The sequence below is a fragment of the Protopterus annectens genome, chromosome 1.part2, assembly GCF_019279795.1.
Source record: "Protopterus annectens isolate FY-2018-M chromosome 1.part2, PAN1.0, whole genome shotgun sequence".
NCBI classification, from domain to species: domain Eukaryota; kingdom Metazoa; phylum Chordata; order Ceratodontiformes; family Protopteridae; genus Protopterus; species Protopterus annectens.
Window position 1 is genome coordinate 961144712 of NC_056727.1, and position 21565 is coordinate 961166276.

Below are 21565 nucleotides of genomic sequence, written 5' to 3' on the forward strand. Positions count from 1 at the left end.
AAAAACAAAATGTGGTGTCTCACCTACCAGATCAACCACTTCTTGACTGGATGTAAGTATAGTCCAGTTCTTTTTAATTATTTGCTTAACAAGACCTGTGTGTCGATTATATTTCATCATATAGTTCAATTTATCCATAGTTCTATTTGGTTTGGCTCTCTCCACCTCAGCGTTATCAGCGTTAACAGCCTTACCACTCAAATCCGGTCTGGCTGTATCATTCCTTAACCCAGTAACTATTCCCTTCATTTCTTGTACTATAATGTTATTATAACACGTTTCCATAAGAGTCTGCCATCTCATTAATTTCCAGCTCAAAAGTTACATCTTTCGTACTACGTTTGCTAGCTCGCATAAGCTGTCCCTTTACTACCCCTTTAAAAATATGCCTGGGGTGTAAGCTTTGTGTTTGAGTTAGAGAATCCCCTAGAAAATTTGGAAAAGGAGGGCTGAACAATGTTGGAGATGCCCTGTATCAACTTTCCTCATTCGTCACATGTTCTGATCGCCTATGTAGCAGAGGGGAAATAAACAAAATATCTATCCAAAGAAGAATTTAAAATACCATTTTGTCATTATCTGGGAAGTTCTAAGAATTAAACCTCCTCAAAACAGTACCAGTGGCCATAGCCCTGGAAGAACTATCAACTGAGTCAAACATACATTGTAAACAATTAGTAGTGACTTGTACTGTAGAAGAAACTAAATTACTTAAAGCAAATTTGTCCTCACAAGAAGAAACTGCAGACAAAGAATTCCTCATGCTTTTACAGTTTGTCAGAACAAACTTTAACATATGAGCCTAACAATTCAAAATTTGGAAAATGAAAGTTGCAGAAGCATACACTTTTTCCCCATACTTTCTTCCCATCCTTATCAGAAAGAATAGGATTGGAATCAACTAATTGTTTAGAAGAAGCTGGATTATCTAAAGCTGTAGCTGCTGGGTCAGTTTATAGAAGAGTGTATAAAAACTTGAAAGACTGAGGAACTTTATGTATTCTACCTGCCTTTTTAAGGGCAGCTGACTGACTATCAGCAAAACTGCAGGCAGTAACATACATATCTTCCAAAGATGGCACAGCTGGAGGAATAAGTGAAGGTTCGATAAATTCCTTTTGTAATTCTTTGGGATTGAGAAACTTTAATGCTCTCCCCCCGAAAGCACTGGCTTATTCTAGAAATAGTCTCAGAGATAGAGAAACTACCATGGGAGAATCAGAAACTGAGCTCACTTCTGAGTCTGAGTCAGTAATCTGAGGAAAAAGCCCTGTATCTGTCCCTTCATCTTCCTCTCCACATTCAGAATCTTGAATCTCTTCAGGAAAAGAAGTATCCTCTTTCTTTTGCCAAAAGCCACTTTGTTAGAGGGATCAATAGCCTGAATTAAACCCTGAACCAGACCCAGCAAACTAGTCCTATCCAAAGAACTTTGAGGAGGAGTAGATATATGTTTAGTTTTTTATCTTTTTGACAGGAAAAATGGGACCAACAGTGCTATTAATGGCAGTAGCAGCTTCCCAAGGAATCGGCACAACATCTTGACAAAACAGGGAAGCTCTCACTGTTCCCTCTCCCAAGGCCAACAAGAGTAGCTCTCCCTTGCCCTCTGAGGGGACCTCAATAGCTGGAAAGGCTGTGACTAACCCCCGGTCCATAGTGGCTGTAGGTGCTACACCAGAGGGATTTGGGGTAAAAGATGAGTGATCTGAGGTACAACTAATGGTCATAGCAGAGTCGCTCACCTGCTGCTGAGTCCAGTTGCTAGCCTGTTGTATTGGCAAAGGCTGCTTTCTTAACTTGTTCTTTTTGTGGCTGGAAGAAGAACTGACTTTGGGACCGACAGTTTGTTCCATGGTCAAGCTGAAAATGGTGGCTCTTTCCCAGGGAAAACAAGCAGCAAAAGCTGGTAAAATTTAAAGTCTTTAAAAGTCACTTTTGTTCACATAAAAACACAGTAAAACACACTTTAAAACACTTAGCCCACCCCAAAGGTAAAATAAACTGAATTTCTCTGCAGAAAAAATGTTTTTCAATTACTTTAAACAACGTTTAACCTGACAAGAAAAAAAGAGTGCTCTCATTTAAAAGTACAGTACAGTCTTATCACAGGTCAGTAAAACACAAATTCCAAGTTTTATAATAAAATTATAATTATTTTATAATTGTTAGTAAACAAACGATTCTTAAACTGGAAGTTTTTCCCCAAAGTGAACTTATCTGCCTAGCAAAGGAACAGCACAAGCCAACCACTGATACATGAAAGCCTAGTCACTAGTATTATTAATAAGAATTGGCATGTACTTATGATTGATCCCACTATAATGAATATTATAGGTGAGTCACCTAGATTTAGCTATAGGAACAGTAAAAATCTTAAGAGACTCTTATGTATTGATCATATCTTTGATAATCGTAAACAGTCACATAAGAGACAACAGCATTGTGGGACATTTCCATGTAAATGTTGCAATATGTGTAATATGATAACAGACATACAGCCATTTATTCATCCCACAATGGATTATAAATTTATGCCAAAATTTTATGCGACTTGTCATGATAGTAACCTTAGATATCTTGCAACCTGTGCTTTATGTCCTGCCTTTTATGTAGGGATGACATCAAGGAGACTCAAAGATAGAATTTATAATCACACATATGATATTAGATGGCTAAATTAGATTAGCCAAACATATAATTACTGAGAGGAATCATTATTTTAAATTTAGAGTATTACAGCTAGTAACGGTTAATAGAAGAGGAGGTAATAATATGAATTATTTAGAGTTAATTCAGCTTTGTTGGATATTTAAATTACGTTGCGTCTTTTGGCTTATCCTGGTTAGGGGTTGCCACAGCAGAACTCCGGTCCGCTAATGTTTGGTAGTGGATTTTTACGTGCCGAGTTCCCAGCCCTGACGCACAACCTTCAACAAAGGCACGCCCATTCATGCATGCCTCCACACAGAAGACGCTCTAGCTGAGAATCGAATGCAACAATGTCTTTGCTGTGAGGTGACAACGCTACCGCAGCACCACTACCGCGGGTATCAATCCTGGCCTGAATAGTTTTATAAGTATTAAACCTGTACTTGAGGCAAGCACATATATATGAATCTGGATTTATGAATATGAATTACTTATTAAACATGAAAAAAAATTTATACATTTTATATATGATATATCGACATATGTTATTTTTATATATTTTTATATTTTTACACACATATTTTAGTTATAGTTATGAATGTATTAATTTGACATATGTACGACAGATTCTATAAGGTTGTTTATTTGAATATATATATATATATATATATATATATATATATATATATATATATGCACATATTTATTTTTGACTATGCTGCTACATTATGTTTAAGTATGCTTTGTATAAATATTATACAGTTATGGTTTCGAATTGGAATATAGCTGTATACATTTCATTCGGTATAATGAGGTATAATATGTTGATAGTGATGCATGTATAGCAGTATTTATAATTCATTTATTTATATATTCATGTATATTTTCCTTTATGAATTTAATGTGTATTATGCTCTTATACCGATATATTTTATATAATATGCCTATATAGGATAGCTATAGCTAGGAACTATTAAGATGAACAAGTTAATTAGTATAGCTTTAGAGAGTTTCATTTTAGTTGAATCTGCAGTCAAAGGAATGTGATGAATCATTAATTAATAATAGAACGATTGCTTCAGGTGTTTTCAATGGAACTCAGATATATATATATATATATATATATATATATATATATATATATATATATATATATATATATATATATATATATATATATCTATAGGGACACATTTTTACTGTTTTGTAAGATCTGAAGAAGCGTGTTCTGTTAGCACGCAAAAGTGCTTATCTTTTGTTATATGAAATAAATCCTCATTTTATGCTTTACATCGTGGTGGTCCTATCCTGTTTGTTTTATACACATGAAAGCCTCAGAGGAGTGCACTCTTCTGCTGCAGGAAAGCTCTGAAGGACTTGGCTTTTTAGTCAGCTCAGCTCAAGCTGACTGATGGATTGGGTGTGTGGAAAGTGCCCTGAAACTTTGGAAGCTGGCTGGTGATTATATTCTTTGCTGGACATAACCTATATAGGGAAGGCTACAGCAGCAGGGATCAATATGATGACCATTTCTAAGTCCTTTTTTTGTTACACTAGAAAACTAAGAACTATCACCCAGCAGTGTTCTATATGTAACCAAAATGGCACCACCCACTCAGATTCAGTAAACATAACAAATATACTAGCAGACAAATTTAGCACAAACTTTAACCGAAAACAATTATCTTAATTCCACAAAAGTCACAAATCCCTTACCTTTCCCTCTAACACAAAATGTACAGAAGTTGTTGCCTAAGACCAAAAATGCTATTTCTCTGGAGCCTGAAATTTACCTGGATGCCTAGTAAATAGAACCAAACATGCATTTGTAGAACTCCTTCTTTAATTTTTTTTAAGTTGAGCATAGCTGCAGGATTTGTCCCTAAAGTATGCTGAACTGCAATGGTGATGGCCCTACCATGGACTCAGGAGTATATAGACCCATTAGCTTGCAAACCCATGGAATTCATCATATCCAATCTCATAAACTATGATATCAAAAACTTTATCAGACTAGCACCACATCAGTTTGACTCTGGCAGAAGGAGAACCTGCCTACTCAATTTAGTTAACCTCAAGAAGATCACAAGGCAGTAGACGAGTCATTCTGTTCACACAGTTATTTAGATCTGGACAAAGCATTTAAAACTTTACACATGCTGGCATCATTAATAGGCTAACTGCTTACATGGTGAGGTGGATAGCCAACTGGCTCAAAGATAGAATTCACATAATTAAATAATAGCAGGCACCTCCTCAGAAAGTATGAAGGTTACTTGTGGTGTGCCCCAAACCTCAGTACTGGGACCCATTCTTTTCAGCATTTACTTCTCTGATCTCTAGACTAGGAATCAAGACCTTTGGTTGATTAAACTTGCAGATGACTGCAAATTGGGTGTTATTGTCAAATTTGCTCATTTATTATAAAAAAATAATTACCATATTTGGTAAAAACTCTCTCAATCAATGTACAGTATAACCAACACCACACTCCAAAATAGCAATGTAGGCATGGATCTTAGAACCTGGCCTGATATTTCCTTCTCATTCAAAAGTATCCAGAAAATGTTTCTGTTTAGCACAATTAATATTTAAGTACATTTCATCCAGGTTAAAGGAAATTATCATCCAATTAGACCAGTTATTGAGTACAATGTCCCTTTTGGGATGTACCTTTGTAGACATATTAAGCAACTAGAAAGGCCACATGTATTTCTATCCAAGAAGATTGTTGGCCTAAGATTCCTGAGCTGGCAGAAAAGGCATGAAGTACTATCTCTTTACTCTGTTGCTTACAGGCTAGATTGAGGCAAACTACCCTCTTACATAAAAAAATGCTAAATCGGGAGTTTATCCACCACCAAAAATATAGTATTTCTTCTCTCTCATCTCCACCTGTACAACCCTCTTGATGTGTTCCCCTTTCCACTCTTTTAAAGAAAAAAAAACAGTGTGTTCCATTAAGGATACCCCAATATAAAACATGTTAATAAAAATAGCTGTAATGCACATCTCTTGCCTTAAATACTTCAGAGTTGCTTGCATATTCCATGTTCATTCATAATGCTGAAAAACTTCCAAAATTATATGAACACTTACATTTTCACTTAATATTTTCCACATACTTAAAGATTAACTTCAGCAAGTTTACACATTTAACAAAACGACATTTTTTAAATAATTTCACATTTACTTATTCAGTGCCAATAACTTATAAGTGAATTTACATACAGGAGTATGAAACACTCTTCATGAATAACTGCTTCGAAAATTTGAATGCCACCTTATGCCTGTTTCTAGGGTTTAAAGTAGATCTCACAATTTATTAGTTTACAGTATATACACTGTCAGGGGTTGTAGTTAAAATGGGTGGTAGTCTCTCTCAAAGGGGGGTAGAGGGTTGGGAAAAAAACATAAATTAATATTGTGGTGTTGAAATTTAAAGGTTGCAATATGTATATAAAAAAGGATGATACACTAAGCACTGTTATATAAAGTGCATTTCTGTGTGTATCACTATTGTACAATGAGCACTAATAACACAGAATGAAAAATGTTTTTCCATTCTTGAATATTAATGGTATTGCATATTTTGAAATGTTCAGTAAAAATGAATATATAAAAAGAATGTACCAACTTTTCCTATGGTCAGAGAGCTTGGCCTACATTGCCTGTTGGACAACAATGCTGTGATTTTTAATGCTATTTTGAGGGAATTCTGGGATCTCAAACAAAAGTTTGTTAACACATTTACCTAACTGAATCACAGTAGTCAGTGATATGCAAATGTAATGGTGGGAAGATGAAAATAATCTCCTTTTGGCCCTGTTATCACAAGGAGAAACATTGTTTATCCTCCCTTTATAATTTTATTTTAAATTTGCTTATTATTGCAAAATGCACATCTTCAGGTATTAGTGTTCTTGAATTCACGAGATAAATATTCATCCTGACTGATCTTCAGTTTGGCACAATATTAATAAATGTATCCAATTTTACCACTCCTCTGGTACATTCATCAGTAATTTATGCTACTGCATAATGTATACCTGAGTCCTCGTTAACTTGCAGTAATACAAAATATATTATTACTTGAATTTGTTATGTAGAAAAATGCAATTTCAGGATTGTTTCACATCTTTTGTTTTTGTATCTCTGTTAAATCAAATTGGGATTTTTTGTTGAGCAGCCTAGTGAATGCTTTAGTTATTAGTAAAATGACTGTGAATAGTATAACTGCATCTTAGGTGTACCTGTACAGTGCTATGCTATGCAATAAAAGAGAGTTATCTATTTTCTTTAATCTTATCTTTGGTCACATTTTTGTATGACTAAGTATTGGTTAAAAGCAGAAGAAATACATTTAAACCTTTGATGTAACTTATTAAACTGCTTTATCTTCATAGAATATTTTAATTTACTAATTCTCATGGTATGAATTAATATTTGTGTGCTATACCCTCTTAAAAATTAATTGTGTGGTCAATATGGCTCTTCTGGTACATCTTTGTGTAGTACTTTTGATAGCCACACTGTTTCATAATGAAAAAGAATAAAGCATTGATGATTAAAAAAGTTACTTAGTTTATGAGTTGAATTCAGAAAACTCTGCCACATCATGGTAAGGAAATTCATGCAACAAGTGGCTATGTGCAGGATGTGTATGATATGCTATAAGTGGCCATGTGCTGGTTGTATATGATATGCAACAAGTGGCTATGTGTAGTGTGTGCACAATATGCAACAAGTGGTTATACGCAGCATGTATATGATATGCAGCAAGTGGCTATGCGCAGCATGTATACGATATGCAACAAGTGGCTATGCGCAGCATGCATACGATATGCAACAAGTGGCTATGCGCAGCATGTATACGATATGCAACAAGTGGCTATGCGCAGCATGTATACGATATGCAACAAGTGGCTATGCGCAGCATGTATACGATATGCAACAAGTGGCTATGTGCAAGGTATGTACGATTAAGAAAAAAAAGCTCCACAACTTGGCCAGGCCAAGCAGCACAGATGGGCAAAGTATATGCTGATGGCTGTATAATAACATAATAATCAGCAATATTACTAAAATGAGCATCTTTATGTATGTTAATGAAGCAAAATAAGATGATAGAGTGATTCAGAACTGTATAAATGCAACTCAGTAGAGTTGAGCCCCTTGTATATTTGAACCAGGCCAAATGCTCATGTGTTATCTGCAAGATGCCCTTTTTTGCCACTGCTATGCGCATGGTGCACACCATCACCCCTGGAGGTACAGGGCCATTCAACCTCACTTAATATTTAATGGACTTCACACCACCAATATTGTGCACCAGTCATGTGTCGATAGGGGCATCATTCAAGAAATGTTCTACATGTGTTGGCTTCACCTGCAGCTCTGTGGTGTGCGGAGTACACATCCCAATGGATAGATACTAAGGTATGCATGGCTTTACATATATCAGCTATAGTCAGGGCCGGTGCCACCATTAAGACAAATTAGGCATTCACTTAGGGCACAGATCATGAGGGTCACAGCCAGGTGGCTCATAGCGAGTATTCGTGAAACTCGGAGCAGCTCGCATTCAACCCAAAAAAAAAAAAAAAAAAACACACCATTGCCATACTGCTTTAAAAACAGTTTGGATTAACTAGATACTGCAGGGATCCGAGTCCGATTGATCTGTTTAGTCAGCAGCCACGTACATGACATGGCTGCTGATTGGTCCTATTGCTCTTGAGCTCTCTTCCCGCTCTTTGCATTGGGTAAAGCAACGAGCGAGAGTGAGAGAGTGGCAGTGGAGTCTTCTTCCAAGATGCACGTGAATTTTATTACTGCTAATTTAAAACTAATCCACAGACCACAGTGACAGCAGATAGTTCAGGTAAGTGTGAAAAAAAATGGGTTCTTCTGACTGTTTTTTTTTTCATCAGGGTCAAGCAGATAAGCATATTGCAATTTTTTCCTGGCAGGGCCAACCAGATACTACATATTGCATTTTTTTTTCCTGGGAGGGTCAACCAGGTCATAGTAGAAGATGAAATCTGGAGTGGACCGGCTGTTTCGGGGGCAGTTTGGGATTTTCTAACACTCCTGGCATGGTTAACCATATACTAGTAGTAGGTAAGGTTAGGAAGTGTTTGTATTTTGGGGGCTGTTGATGATTTTCTTTTTTTTTTTTAATAAATTATCCTGGCAGGGTTGACCAGATACTAAGGATACAATGTGCTTTGGGAACTGTTCATTTTTTTAATTTTTTTGTAATACACTGGCATGGTCAAACAGATACTAGTGGTCTGTGTGTTTTGGGGGCTGTTGATGGCTTTCTTTTTTTTATACTATGCTGGCAAGTTTGACCAGATACTGGTGATGCAGTTTTTTTTGGGGACTGTTTTTTTTTTTTAATACTGTAATACACTGTCTGGCGTTGTGCGGAGTCTGCATGTCCTCCCTGCGGTCATGTGGGTTTCCTCCGGGTGCTCTGGTTTCCTCCCACATTCCCAAAGACATGCTGCAAGTGGATTGGACATGCTAAAATTGGCCCTAGGCGTGAGTGCATGTGTGTGTGTGTGCCTTCTGGAAGGTTGGACGCCTGGCTGGCAACTTGACATCGTAAAACTCCACTGCCAATCATGAGCGGACACGGTGATCCGCTGTGGCGACCCCTAACCGGGAAAAGCCAAAAGAGAGAGAGAGACTGACATTGTCAACCAGATAATAGTTGTCTGTGTGTTTTGGGGGCTGTTGATTACTTTCTTTGCTATTATTATTGTTATTATATTTATTTATTTATTTATTTTTTATTTAATATCCTGGCAGGAGTCAAAGAAATACTAGGTCTGCAGTGTGTTCTAGGGAGCCGTTTAAGGATGACATGTTTTTCTAACCTAATATGGTTTTGTAGGAGTAGTCAAGATAAATAGGACTGTTTGTCAATGTGTTGTTGTTGAAACAAACTGTACTCTTGCATGAAAACAGTGTGTATTGGTGAAGTGAAGTAAGATCATGTGCAAGTTCTTGGATATGTGATATGAAAGAAATACAATAATGTAACTGTGGCTTTTTATTTTCATTATTTTAAACATTGTAGGCTTAAAGCATATTCTCTGGGTAGGCAGTTGGAATGGGGGCAATGCCTATGTGCAAATAGAATGACTGCAGTTTTGTCTTACTTTGCAAGAGTAATGTTCATTTTAGTGAAGTAAGATCGACCACAAGCTCTGAACTCTTAAGTATTGTTTGTGTGAAAAAAGTATACTTAAGTAATGACAGTGTCAGCTTTTTTGTTGCTGTTTTTGTTTATAACCTCGCAAGATCAAGTCATATATTGTGGTTGGGGCTGTGAGTGGAGATTGGGGCTGTATGAATGGAACAAATGGCCCGGCTGCTTACTGTTACAGTTCTGCAAAGTTAGAATTACAGTACTTTTCTTATTTGTAAAACAAGAGGCGCACTAATAAGTTCTGCTTAGGGTGCAAAATAACCTGGCACTGGCTATAGTGACCTTTCAGTGACCTACTGGGAACATGGAGAGTATCTCAGGCACCTACCTTGAGAATACTCCATCAATCATGCTTTAGTATGTGGGGGATCATGTGTGGTTTCAATTTACCACAGAGAAGAGAACCTACAGTGAAATGAAGGCCGTAACTGGTGAACTGGGAAGGAGGTACATTAACCACAAAAGGTATCTCTCCATCACTTGCAGGTGGTTTATAATGCAGATGGTATCATCTGTAATGCATGTGCAGGCTATCAAGGGAGTTGTAAGACCTCTGACATTAACACACCTGTGATCTGTACCAATGGTTTGTAAAAGGTGACTTCCTACAGGAGCATCTTGTTGGTGATGTTGGATATGCCCTAGAATGTGATTTATGACACTAATAAGAAATCCACAAAATTAAATCGACCACGGGTACAACTGTGCCCTGTCACAAACAAGAAATGCTATTGAACATGTGTTTTGGCATCTGAAGGCACACTTTCACTGTCTATTTTCATCCAGTGGTGTCCTGCAGTTTTACCCTGGCACATGTGCAAAAATAGCGATAGTGTATGTAATGTTAAATATTATATTTACGAAGCAGTTAAGGCAGAGTGGGTATTTGCAGGAACAGCATTTTCCAGCAAAACAGTTAGCAGAGACTGAATTAGATGAGAGAGATTCAAAACATAGCAGACAAAAGCAAAGCAGATAGTCTACAGCACAAACTGATATATGCAAAAGCACCACCAATCTGTGCTCACATTCCATGGACTGGTCACATTTTGTGTCAGACATAGGAAAACCAAATAACAATGTACATAGGGCAGGACATAGTTATCACTATTTGCAGAAGTACAGAAGGGAGCACCACAGATGGGCATGTCTTGTCAAAGGGAAGTATGTGAGTGCTGAGGACTATGAAAATAAACATTGTTTTCTGTGAAATATCAGTGTTTGGGGGGGGGGGGTCTTTAATGTAACTCTTATTGAGAAAGGTCAGTCAGTGGAGGTGTAAGACATACTGGGAGCTGCAGTGCTGTGAGTGTGGGTATGCAGGGTTACAGCCTCAGCAGTAATTGTGGCTCGGTCTAGTTGACAGTTCCAGGCCATGCATGGCATAAGGTTCAGTATATTATGCATGCATGCTCATACACAGAAGACCTGGCTCTACCAGGAGTTGCACTGGATGTACTACAACCTTGGCAAGATGCTGATATGTTGCATGACCTTGAGCAACATCTGTTATGAGATGTTAAGGTAACAAAGGCAATGACCATGGGGACAGCCTCTCCTGGGAATAGACACCTCCACAATGGATGCTGCCAGTGGATTGCTAGCTCTGCGGGAGCAGGATCTTGGTCATCCATGGGCATGTTGGCTGCCACCTGTGGATGTAGCTGTTCACTGGATACATGGATAGTCCCTCATCCCTGACAGGTGAGTCAGAGAAGACATTGCATATTTCAGTGTGTGAATGAGTCTTTCCAAGCAATCACACATACTGGATGTTTATTCCCATAGGTCATCATGCACACCATGCCTCACACTCAGTTTAGCAGTCATGGCTGTGGTGGTACTATCCTGTGCCTCTATGATGGCCTTGCTCATATGCTGGGTTGTAGCAATTGATACACCAACAGAAAGGGGAGGATGGTAATCATGTTTCCAGAGAACATCAATACCCACCTTCCTATATGGACCTCTCTGCCCATAGGTGCCAGGGATAGATTATGACATCTGTTTACTGGGACCCAGCATATTTCCCTGATTGATAGTGTCCTCATTAACCTGTCCTCCCTGTGAGGTATGGGTAACCTAGGTATCCACAGACAGGGAGGCTGTATCAGTTGTCTGTGCTGGGAATGCTTTAGTCACAATCCCTGTGACACACACACAGACACACACACACACACACACACACACACACACACACACACACACACACACACACACACACACACACACACACATACACACTCTCTGATTGTACCAGTGTATTCCTGCCATTGTTATCAGTGGCTGGAGATCTTCCAGCATCAGGTTAGGTAATGTCAAAGTACCTGTGCTGGATAAACATTCATCTGTGAATGAACTAATGCATAAAATAACCAATGTAAGTATGACCCAGCACAAGAAGTACATATGCAACTGACTTTTACAAATATAAACATGATAAAAACATAATGCTGCTCCTGCATACCTTGTACAGATGGCTATAGATGTCGAACCCCTGATGTACTTGTAAATTGTACATCAGGCATATTTAATAAGTCTGATTGTGACTAAGGGGTGCAGAAGACAGGTATTGATACACAGAAACAGGCCTACATAGGTTCATAGATTCATAGGTACTTACTACGCTGTTTATCTGTGAGGATCTTGAAAAGTCTAGCTGAGCCTAACCTGGACATCTCCAGTGGATTATCTCTCTGGCCTGTACATCTCTGCCCACACATCCAGAACCATACTGTTGGGCTCTATAGAGATGCCACTACTTCTAAAAGAGGCCCTGAAGTCATCTGAATCCATGAGCAGTATTAAAGTCAGTGCCCCCCACCTGTTGCCCTATGCTCCCATGCCATGAGTTGTGCTCTTTTTTGGGCACCATGTATAATATGAGTGGCTGTGCGGCACACCATTTCATACCAGTGGCTCTGGCCACCAACTGCATTAACATTTGTCACAAAATATTTCCAGTCATAATCCTGGTAGGCCTGGTCAGCTGCATACAGTCCAAAGAGCCATTATCCATAGAGGTGGAGGGCCTTGAGTAACACCTCATTTTCTGTATCCAAGAACTCCCAGCAGATTCAGTAGTGTGTTTCTGCTTGCCCTGTTTTTCAGGCATTGCTCTGTTGGTAAGGAAAACAGTTTAATTAACAGCTTTATACTTAATGCCTTCCACATGTCTGGGTCCCTGAGGAAGCACTGCTCGTGCATGATCCTTGCCATGCCTCTAGGGGAAGATTTGTAATTCCAAACATAACCATCTTTGAATGGAATCACAGTAGTGACTGATTTCTTACCAGCATATGCAGGGATACAAGACTACCATTTTTCACAACAAAAAGTGCCATTGTGAACCTCAATAATGCAATTTATTATCCTAGCCCACCATCCATTGTGCAAATTAGATGCCCATCAGTGTGCAGAAAATAGTAAACTTAAGAACTAATTTGGGCATTAATTTACTGTCATTTTTCACTGAGATTCTTCAAGGTGGAATGTAATGGCTAGCGAAGGAGAGGGTAGTGCTCTTTTCAGAGTGCAGAGGTGGTGTGAGGAGGAGTCCAAAATATTACTGGACCTCCTCTATAAGGATTACAGGTAGATGCTTCTGCAGGATGGATATAAATGGCCTCAGTATAAGACTGAAGCCTGGAACAGTTTAGCACAGGTTGCCACGCATGCCACTGGCACCCCACGCAGAGGGTAACGGCGCCATCACCATTACAGTTTGTTGAGGCGTCACAATCCAGACCTCCTACAGCAATGGGAAAATGAAGTTAAACAGCCTTTATCAACTTCTTCCTTATCTTAGCTACACGTATAACTTGCCACCATATGCCATTCAAAATATTGCAAAGTGGCCTTTTATCTCTATAGCCCCTGAAGAAATAAAAGTGAAAAGGTAGCTGCATATGAGGAGATAGGAGCACCTAAGAGAGTGTACAGCATTTAATAGCAGAAATTTAGAAAATTCATTCCAAAACAGTATATCTTTTAGACTTCACTGCCAGTTCTCTGATAACTGATGCAGGTCAAAAGGTAGTAGTATGACTGTTTATTGTTGTCACTGTGTTTGTACATGTATCCTGTCATATACAGGATAAGTATGAGCAAGTAGGTCAGAATGTCTGTGGGTTCAATTCCCCACCCCCTGGTTTTATTAACATGAAATATTTCAGTTTAGGTTTTTCTCTCATTGTATTAACTATAGTATTAGATGGGGGAAATATCTATGGACAACACTTTTGGGTGGGTGGATATCTTTGTCAATATTGTTGCTATTGTTCCTTTGCTTATAATCTATGAGTGACATGTTGCTTGAGCATCATGATTTTTTTGAGTATGTACATTTGTCTCACACATCATTACTGCATCTCATACTAGAGGCACCTGTTGGTTTGTACAAGTATATCATCAACTTAATTCTGTATCTATCAGAATTCAGTTGATTATGGCTGTTGGCTCTGGTCTCCCTCTTACATCTACTAATACCCTTGTTAAATTCAGAAATGTTTTTTGGGCCTTCAAGTATACCATATATAAATGTATTACAGTCAAAATATATATCAGCTTTAGTATTTAATTGAATTTGTACTTCTGTCTCCCCAACCTTCTTGTTAACGGCCTTTCTATTACATGCATTTCTTTATTTTTTTTTCTGTCCATTTATTTTACCACTACATGCAGTAGCATCACAACCTGTACCCATCCCTCAGGCAAGGCCTATCAGACCCTTATAGGTGGCAGCAGAAAGCATCACCACTACCTTCAAAAGCACCCAACACATCTGGGTCCCAGCCTGCCATACTCATCTCTACAACTCCCTTACCTGAACCAAACACTTCAGGTAGCCCTGCAATGGTTACCCGCCAGTTGTACCGTGTGGTAGCAGTGTGGGAGAAGGTGACACAGTAGTCACCTATCAGCAGTTGGCAGATATTGTAGGGTAGATTATCTACAGAAGGGTGGATGTCCGAATCGGCCAGATGGAGAACTACCTCCGGTGACTCATTGTATCGTGTAGCCTGTCCAACAGTCTGCACCATCTGAGACAGGGGCCACTGGTGACTGTGCCCAGGGTGGCTAGTAATCTTCCACTGGGTTGTAGCTGGCAGAAACTGCAGCTGTGGGCACCAGATCTTATCCCCCAGCCTGTTGTTCCACTTCCTTTTGTCTCCATGCCCACCCCTATTGTTTGCTGCATCTGCTCCTCACCATTATCTTCCCTCTGTTTGTCTGATGTCTCCTTCACTACTGTGTTTCCCCAAACCCTGTCAGCAGTATCTGCCTTCTCCTACTACCTAACCTAATACTCTTGCACTCCTCTTACTTCCCTGTTTCCCCCACTTACATTTTCTTTATGAATAACAAATGGGCGCCTGTCCTACACAAAAAGTTTATCCACTTCTAGTCTACTCATTCTTTAGTTGCTCACCTTCTGTCTTACTCTCTGCTTGCTTTTTGATTTCACCTCTTTCCTATACTCCATTTTGAACCTTTAATCTGGTCAAAAAATAGAAAAATACATCTAAATTATCATCATCTAGGGCTTCCAAATCACTTATCTTTTGTTGTTGTACTGTATGCAGCAGTTTACAAAGTGCATTGTCGATGCTCATGTACAATGAAACCTGTCACTCCTCATTGTATGCCAAAGAGTTGGGCTGCCATTTTTCTAGCTACACAGTACAACCACAATCATGAGTGACATATATTGGCCTTAGCTGCCACCAGCCCCACACATGAAATGCATGTCCTTGCATGCAGTTTGAACATACTACATATCGTACAATTGTCAGAATTTGACTAGTTTGTCTTGCAATGAGTTACCATGCAAACTATGCACATAGATGAAAGATTGAACCCCAGAGGTGCTGTCCTCATGGGTTGTTTTTGCCTCTGTTATTCTTTCTAACAATGTCTCCACAAGTCTTTTATTATTATGGACAAAAGCAGGAGGTTGAGTACCAAACCTTGTGGGAAACTGCCATGAAAACAAATTTTGTCCACTTTATACCAAGAAATTACCCGGTTTGGGAGATAATTTTAAGCCTGCTATTGGTTAGAAAACATGTTAACTGCCCATGCATCACCCAGTCTGTAAGACCAGCAACAGGGTAGAGCACAGGAACTGGTCAGAGGATGTTTAGTTTCACATTACTCGATGCAATGACAAAAGTTTTCTCTGATTTGCTAAGAGAAGCATCCTCCCTGAAGCACCTCTTAATAAGCAGCATGTCAGGAAAGCTAGAATATCTGCAGCTAAAACATACCATTTATTTTCTTTATTGGGGTGAGGGGAGGTGGGTTTTGTTTGTTACTGCAAAGTCAGTAGCTTTTACTTTGACAGCTATGTCATGATGTCATGATCCACTTCCTGTTCACATTTTATAACCAAACGTTCTCTAGTGGCTCAACAGAAGTGATGTCATTGTTACGGGTACTTGAGATAATGTCGTTTTAGATAATGCTTTAAAAGTTAAATGACTCAGTTATCACAGAATTAGCTTAATGTGGATAAGGAGAAGGAGTGGAGTTTTTAACAGGAGACTAAGACAAGACAAAAATTACCTGATTTTTCAAGTCTTTTGATGCTTTAGAATTGGATTACCTCACATATATGAGCTACCATTGTAAATCCTTAATCTCTTTTTGCAGTCATTCCTAAGATCTCTGTAAATATAAACTACTGAAACAATTGACCTTAACTAGATGTTCCCATATTTTATCATATAAAACTCTCTCTCTCTTAAATTAGCAGCCACTCATGGTAGATAAGCATGGTAGAGATGTAGCCAGAAAATTCTAGTTTGGCCTCATATATAAATACTATTGCCCCTACCCACCATTTGTGTACATTTTGCCCCATAGTCTTAAGAAATGTATACTTTGTTTCATCTGTTGAACCAATGAAATAAAAAAATGCATTTTTAGAGACATATTCCTATCTCTAAACATACTGCATACAGATCTACAAGATGATTTATAGTTTATATGCAATAATGTTTCTGACACGCAATCAAGTAAATTGTAAGGATTTGTATATACTGTGTGTATCTGGCTACACACCGGAAGCATGTTTTAACTAAAGCATTTAGTAAGTACATCAATTTCAGTGATAGCTTAGGATGTAACACTGCAATAATGAAGTCCCACCTCTTATTCTGTATAAAAGGATAAAGCCCTGACTATGTCTCAGACAAAATAAGCTGAATACGAGCTTGGGTGCTGGAAGAGCTGGGCAGGCATTAATAGGAATCAGTGGCAGATGCCAGCTCACCCACCCACAGAGAGGGGAGAGGTGGCTTCTGGTCATACAAACACAAACATGCAAGTCGAAGTTTGTGTGGTAGTAAAATATTCAGGACTGGGGATGTGGACGTTGCAATCTGAGTTGGAGATGGTAGCCCTCATTACTGTGTGGACAGAAGCACACACTTTCATAAAAAGGTGTACGATGCCCTTTGGTGATGCAGGTGTTCATCTCAACCACCAATGACAGTGCAAGAGCCTTATTAGAAATGGCCTCATTACTAAGATGCTGATGAGGGGACAGGCCACCTACATGGCAGCTTAGATAGTAAACCCTACAATCCATCTGTTGTCCTTATGCAGGGACTCTCAGTGATGAGGAAATGAAAGGGCTTAATACCAGCAGGGAGATGCTGAATAGTTAGCTGTCACTGAGACAAAAATACATATGAAAAAAGAACCAAAGTCCCTCTTCCATGACATGAAGGCAGGCGATTATGCCAGTCGGTGACAGCAAACAGCTGGTATTCTTGTCTTGTGTTGCATTCTTCATGTTCCTAACCCTAAGGTACTTGTGATACAAGCAGGTCTGTCAGTGGACTGCAGAGGTACGTAGGTTCTCACTGATGGAAATGACAAAAACAATTAGTATAGACTAGTGCTGAGCAAACCTTTTACTTTATTTTCCCTTTGTCAACTGGGTGGGTTGGTTGGACCAAACACTTTGCAGTCACGACCCAAATCAAAATACTTACACAATAACATATAACAGTGAATATAATTAGTTGATTATATCGTGAGTATCTTAGACGTATTGAGCTGGAACGTTTCTCCCTGGGTCTTCACTGAAAATGGGCTTTGCCCAGTCAGACTTTCCTAGCAAACAGAATCAAATGAATAAACAGAATGGAATAGTGGGCTTTTTTAAATTTTATTATTTTACTTCATTTTGTTTACCTTGTAAGCAGACTCTTCGGGTGATAATCAGTTTTTGCACAAAGTAACCCACATTTATTTAATAAATAGCAAACTTCTTATACGTTAACATTATAATACAGAGGGAATAATCAGTTAACACAACATTTAAGCATCTGCACAGGTAACAATTGGTAGACGTTTACATAAATATATTAGTAAAATATTTAGTCATAAGCAGCCACTAGACATATGGCAGACTAAATATAGTAAGCTGAACAAAGTGAAAATTTCCAGAATATGTATAAAGATTGTATACACACTACAGTAAACAAACATTTTGCTTCATATATGTCACTGTATATTATTTACATTATTTTCCTAGTCTAGTTCTTGATACCTGCAAATGAAGGTTTTATTTGTATAGTACGTACTACTTACATTATAAAATAAAAGAATTAATAATCAATAATTTTCTAGAAAGAAAGTTATCAAGCATGATAATCCAGTATTTTCGCTAAACTGCTCCTTTAGTGCTTTCTTTTTATACGATATTAGTCTGTCATAACGTCACATGATGTTGTCAGAGCAATTTGTACTTCTTCCTGAAAAGGATGAGGCTGAGGTCGAAGCTTATGGTAAAACAAATGTTGATTCTTTACCTCTTCCAAATGTAGCGTATTCGTGGGCATCCCCAAGAAAAAACAGTATTTTAAGACATACTAAAATTCATCCCTGTCTGCGTCATTTTCATTTGGGTCGATTATGGATAGCTGTGAAAGACAGAAACATGGAAAAGAATTATTACATAAGTTTTCAGTTTTTCATTGTTATGTTTCTAACCCCCAGAGATACATTGATCAGCGGTCAGTTGCAGCCACACTCTGATCACGTTCCAACATCATTGTAACCACTTATTCAATTGATCCTCCAGACCATTGAGAATGCCCCCATCAGCAGGTGCTTTGTCCTGCAAAGGTTTATTGGTTGTGTGCAACATGAGTATCTTTTGGTAGTTCAGGACCTGCAGGGTGGTTCATACAGCAATAGGAAGCTGAGATGGCTGTGATCAACAGTTGCTCATAGGTGCACTCAGTTTTTCACACACAAAAATTCAGTCATGGATATCAGAAAATAAAGAAAGTTTGAGGGGATAACTGGAGAAAGCAGGGCACCTATATAAAGGGGTATGTTTATAACCAAAACATTCAGAAACATTAGACAATTCGTATACAAGTTTCTATAATTAATTAAGTGAGATTAGTACTGTATTTTGACATTGTGTCCTGGTAACAAATACATTTGACTATACCAAGCTACGTTGTGCTAATTGTATCCCAGCTCTACAGCTGTTTCTCACACCAGTGAAAAATAACTGTCCCATTTCAGCTACAGTGTGCTAAGATATATTTTACAAATAGGCTGGTTAAAGCTTACAACCAGCAATCAAGCATAGTTGTGACAGGCAGTTATCTAGATCATTCACTATCCATCTTCACATATAATGACTAGCTTAAAGTTCTTCCATTCATGCACTAACTAACCTGCGAGTTGTTTTGGCAGTAGCTCTAGGGGCCTACGTTTGCAGATTTCCATTACTTTCTGCTTGCAGTCATCATTCTGGACAAACCCTTAAATCCTAACCATCCTTAATCTCTGCTAGACTCAGACATCTTTACTAAGATACACCCTGAGCAATGCCTGGTCAAGTAACTTTTTCAAGGTCACACAGGAAGCAAATTACTGCTGTGGGAATCAAACCTTGTACCACATGAACTAAAGCTTGCAACCTTAACCTCTGCACCAACTGCCAGACAAAGTGAATACTGCCACCATTAGTAACTGTTATTATGACAACTTGTTTGTGTTGTCTTCTCTGAACTGATAACACTTTGCTGAAGCTTCCAAATATTCAGTATGGAGGTAATGCAGTAGGTAATATGATCAAACCAATCAGTCATGTTAAGTTGTCAATCTCGCCTTCGTTCTTGCTGGTTGGGATCGGAGCCGACTCAGCCATCTTCAGTAGCTCAAGAGCTGTTTACTGGCTCGAGGCTACCCTTTATCCCATAATGCCTAGTGATAGCTACCCAGATCTCGTTTGCCACTTCAGCTGCGAGGTGTCGTTTTTCTGGCTCAGGTTTGTATAGAGTTTTTTGTGTAACTTTTTCACTAGAATTTAATTTTTCTAGTATTTTATTATTAGTGATGTTTTGTTTCTGTGAACTCGTTTAACTTAGAGAGTTCTCCCCCACCCGTCCCCTCTACCTCTTCTTGTCAGGTTAGCCGTTTAAATTAGTGGCTTTCCTTCTGCTTTTTTCTTTTAGGCTAGCCATTTAAATTAGAGGCTTTCCTATTATCTTTAAAAAAAAAAAAAAAAAAAAACCTTTAGCTATAGTCTTTCTAGTAGGTGCGTTTTTTTGTAGACTGTATATTGCTTCTTGTTGTTGTTATAATTGGTTTTCTTTCTACTGTTAAGAATGTCAAAGGAATCCAGGGTTTCTGGGTTCAAGAAGTGCAACTCATGCTGTCAGAAAATGTCTCTGACAGATGGGCACACTTCTTGCGTCTATTGTTTAGGCTCTGTGCACCTGCAGGACTCTTGTTCTATTTGCCATGCCTTTAGTTCAAGAGTCCTGCAGGAGCATAAGAATAAGCTGATTCTTAGAGGTCTTTTAAAACCCCAGAATTCACCGGCCAAGAGCTCACAGCCTGTGAAATCCCCTAAATCCACTAAGCCGTCGGCTCCAAATTCGGAGCCATCTTCGGTTCAGGATTTACCTTCTACGTTGGTTCCGGCTGGCACCGACAAGACAATCTCCCCATTGGCTCTATCAGAGGCTTCAGAGCTGTCGCAGAGCCACAAGAGGCTGAGGTCCCCTTCACTAGAGTTGGTGTATTTGGCTCCTCAGTCTCCTTTACTTCAGGGCGAGTGTAGTCACCGTTCCTCTCACTCCTCTCGATCCTCTATACTGTCGGATCATGATGTGGAGAGAGTGGTCAGTAGGTTGCTAAAGTCGCAGGCACTAGCTAAATTGTTGTCCAGCCCTCCTCAACAAGTATCGGCTCCGTCCACTTCTCTTGATGTTCCTCCTCCGACTCCAATGAGTTCAGAGCCGGAGTTCGTTGGGGTTCGAGTAGTGGAACCGTCGGCTCCAATAACTCTATCTCCTTCAGTTCCGACGTCGGCTCCGATTCCCTCGGTGGTATCTTCCATTGAGGGATCTGGGCACTGGGGCTCCCTCGTCAGCTCTGAGGGGGCGAGTGGCATCGGACACTTGTCCGACCCCATTCTCCCTCTCGGAGCATAGGCGCAGGTGAGCTCGGCTCCTACATCGGCCTCAGAGCCATCTCCCTCGGTGCGGAGAAAGATTCCTATTTCTTCAGAACCAGAGTTTTCTCTGCATCATGGTAGGGATGCCTTCGATGTTATGTGGAGTGTGCTGTCCCCTGAGTCAGCTCCACTATCAGCCCCACCGGCTCCATCCCCTGTACTACCTGTGCCAACCTCTGCTCCTCTTCCAGACC

General features: G+C 39.1%; 1 protein-coding gene across 1 annotated transcript in view; it reads right to left on the reverse strand.

Moving 5' to 3' along the window:
• Positions 1-18045: 18045 nt before the first annotated feature.
• The window catches only part of LOC122792425 (protein disulfide-isomerase A6-like), a 907246-nt gene continuing 903726 nt past the window's right edge, over positions 18046-21565 (reverse strand). The window contains exon 13 of the mRNA XM_044060214.1: positions 18046-18810. Within this exon, the coding sequence (XP_043916149.1) occupies positions 18760-18810 (51 nt within the window). The 3' untranslated portion in view covers positions 18046-18759. The remainder of the gene's footprint in view (positions 18811-21565) is intronic.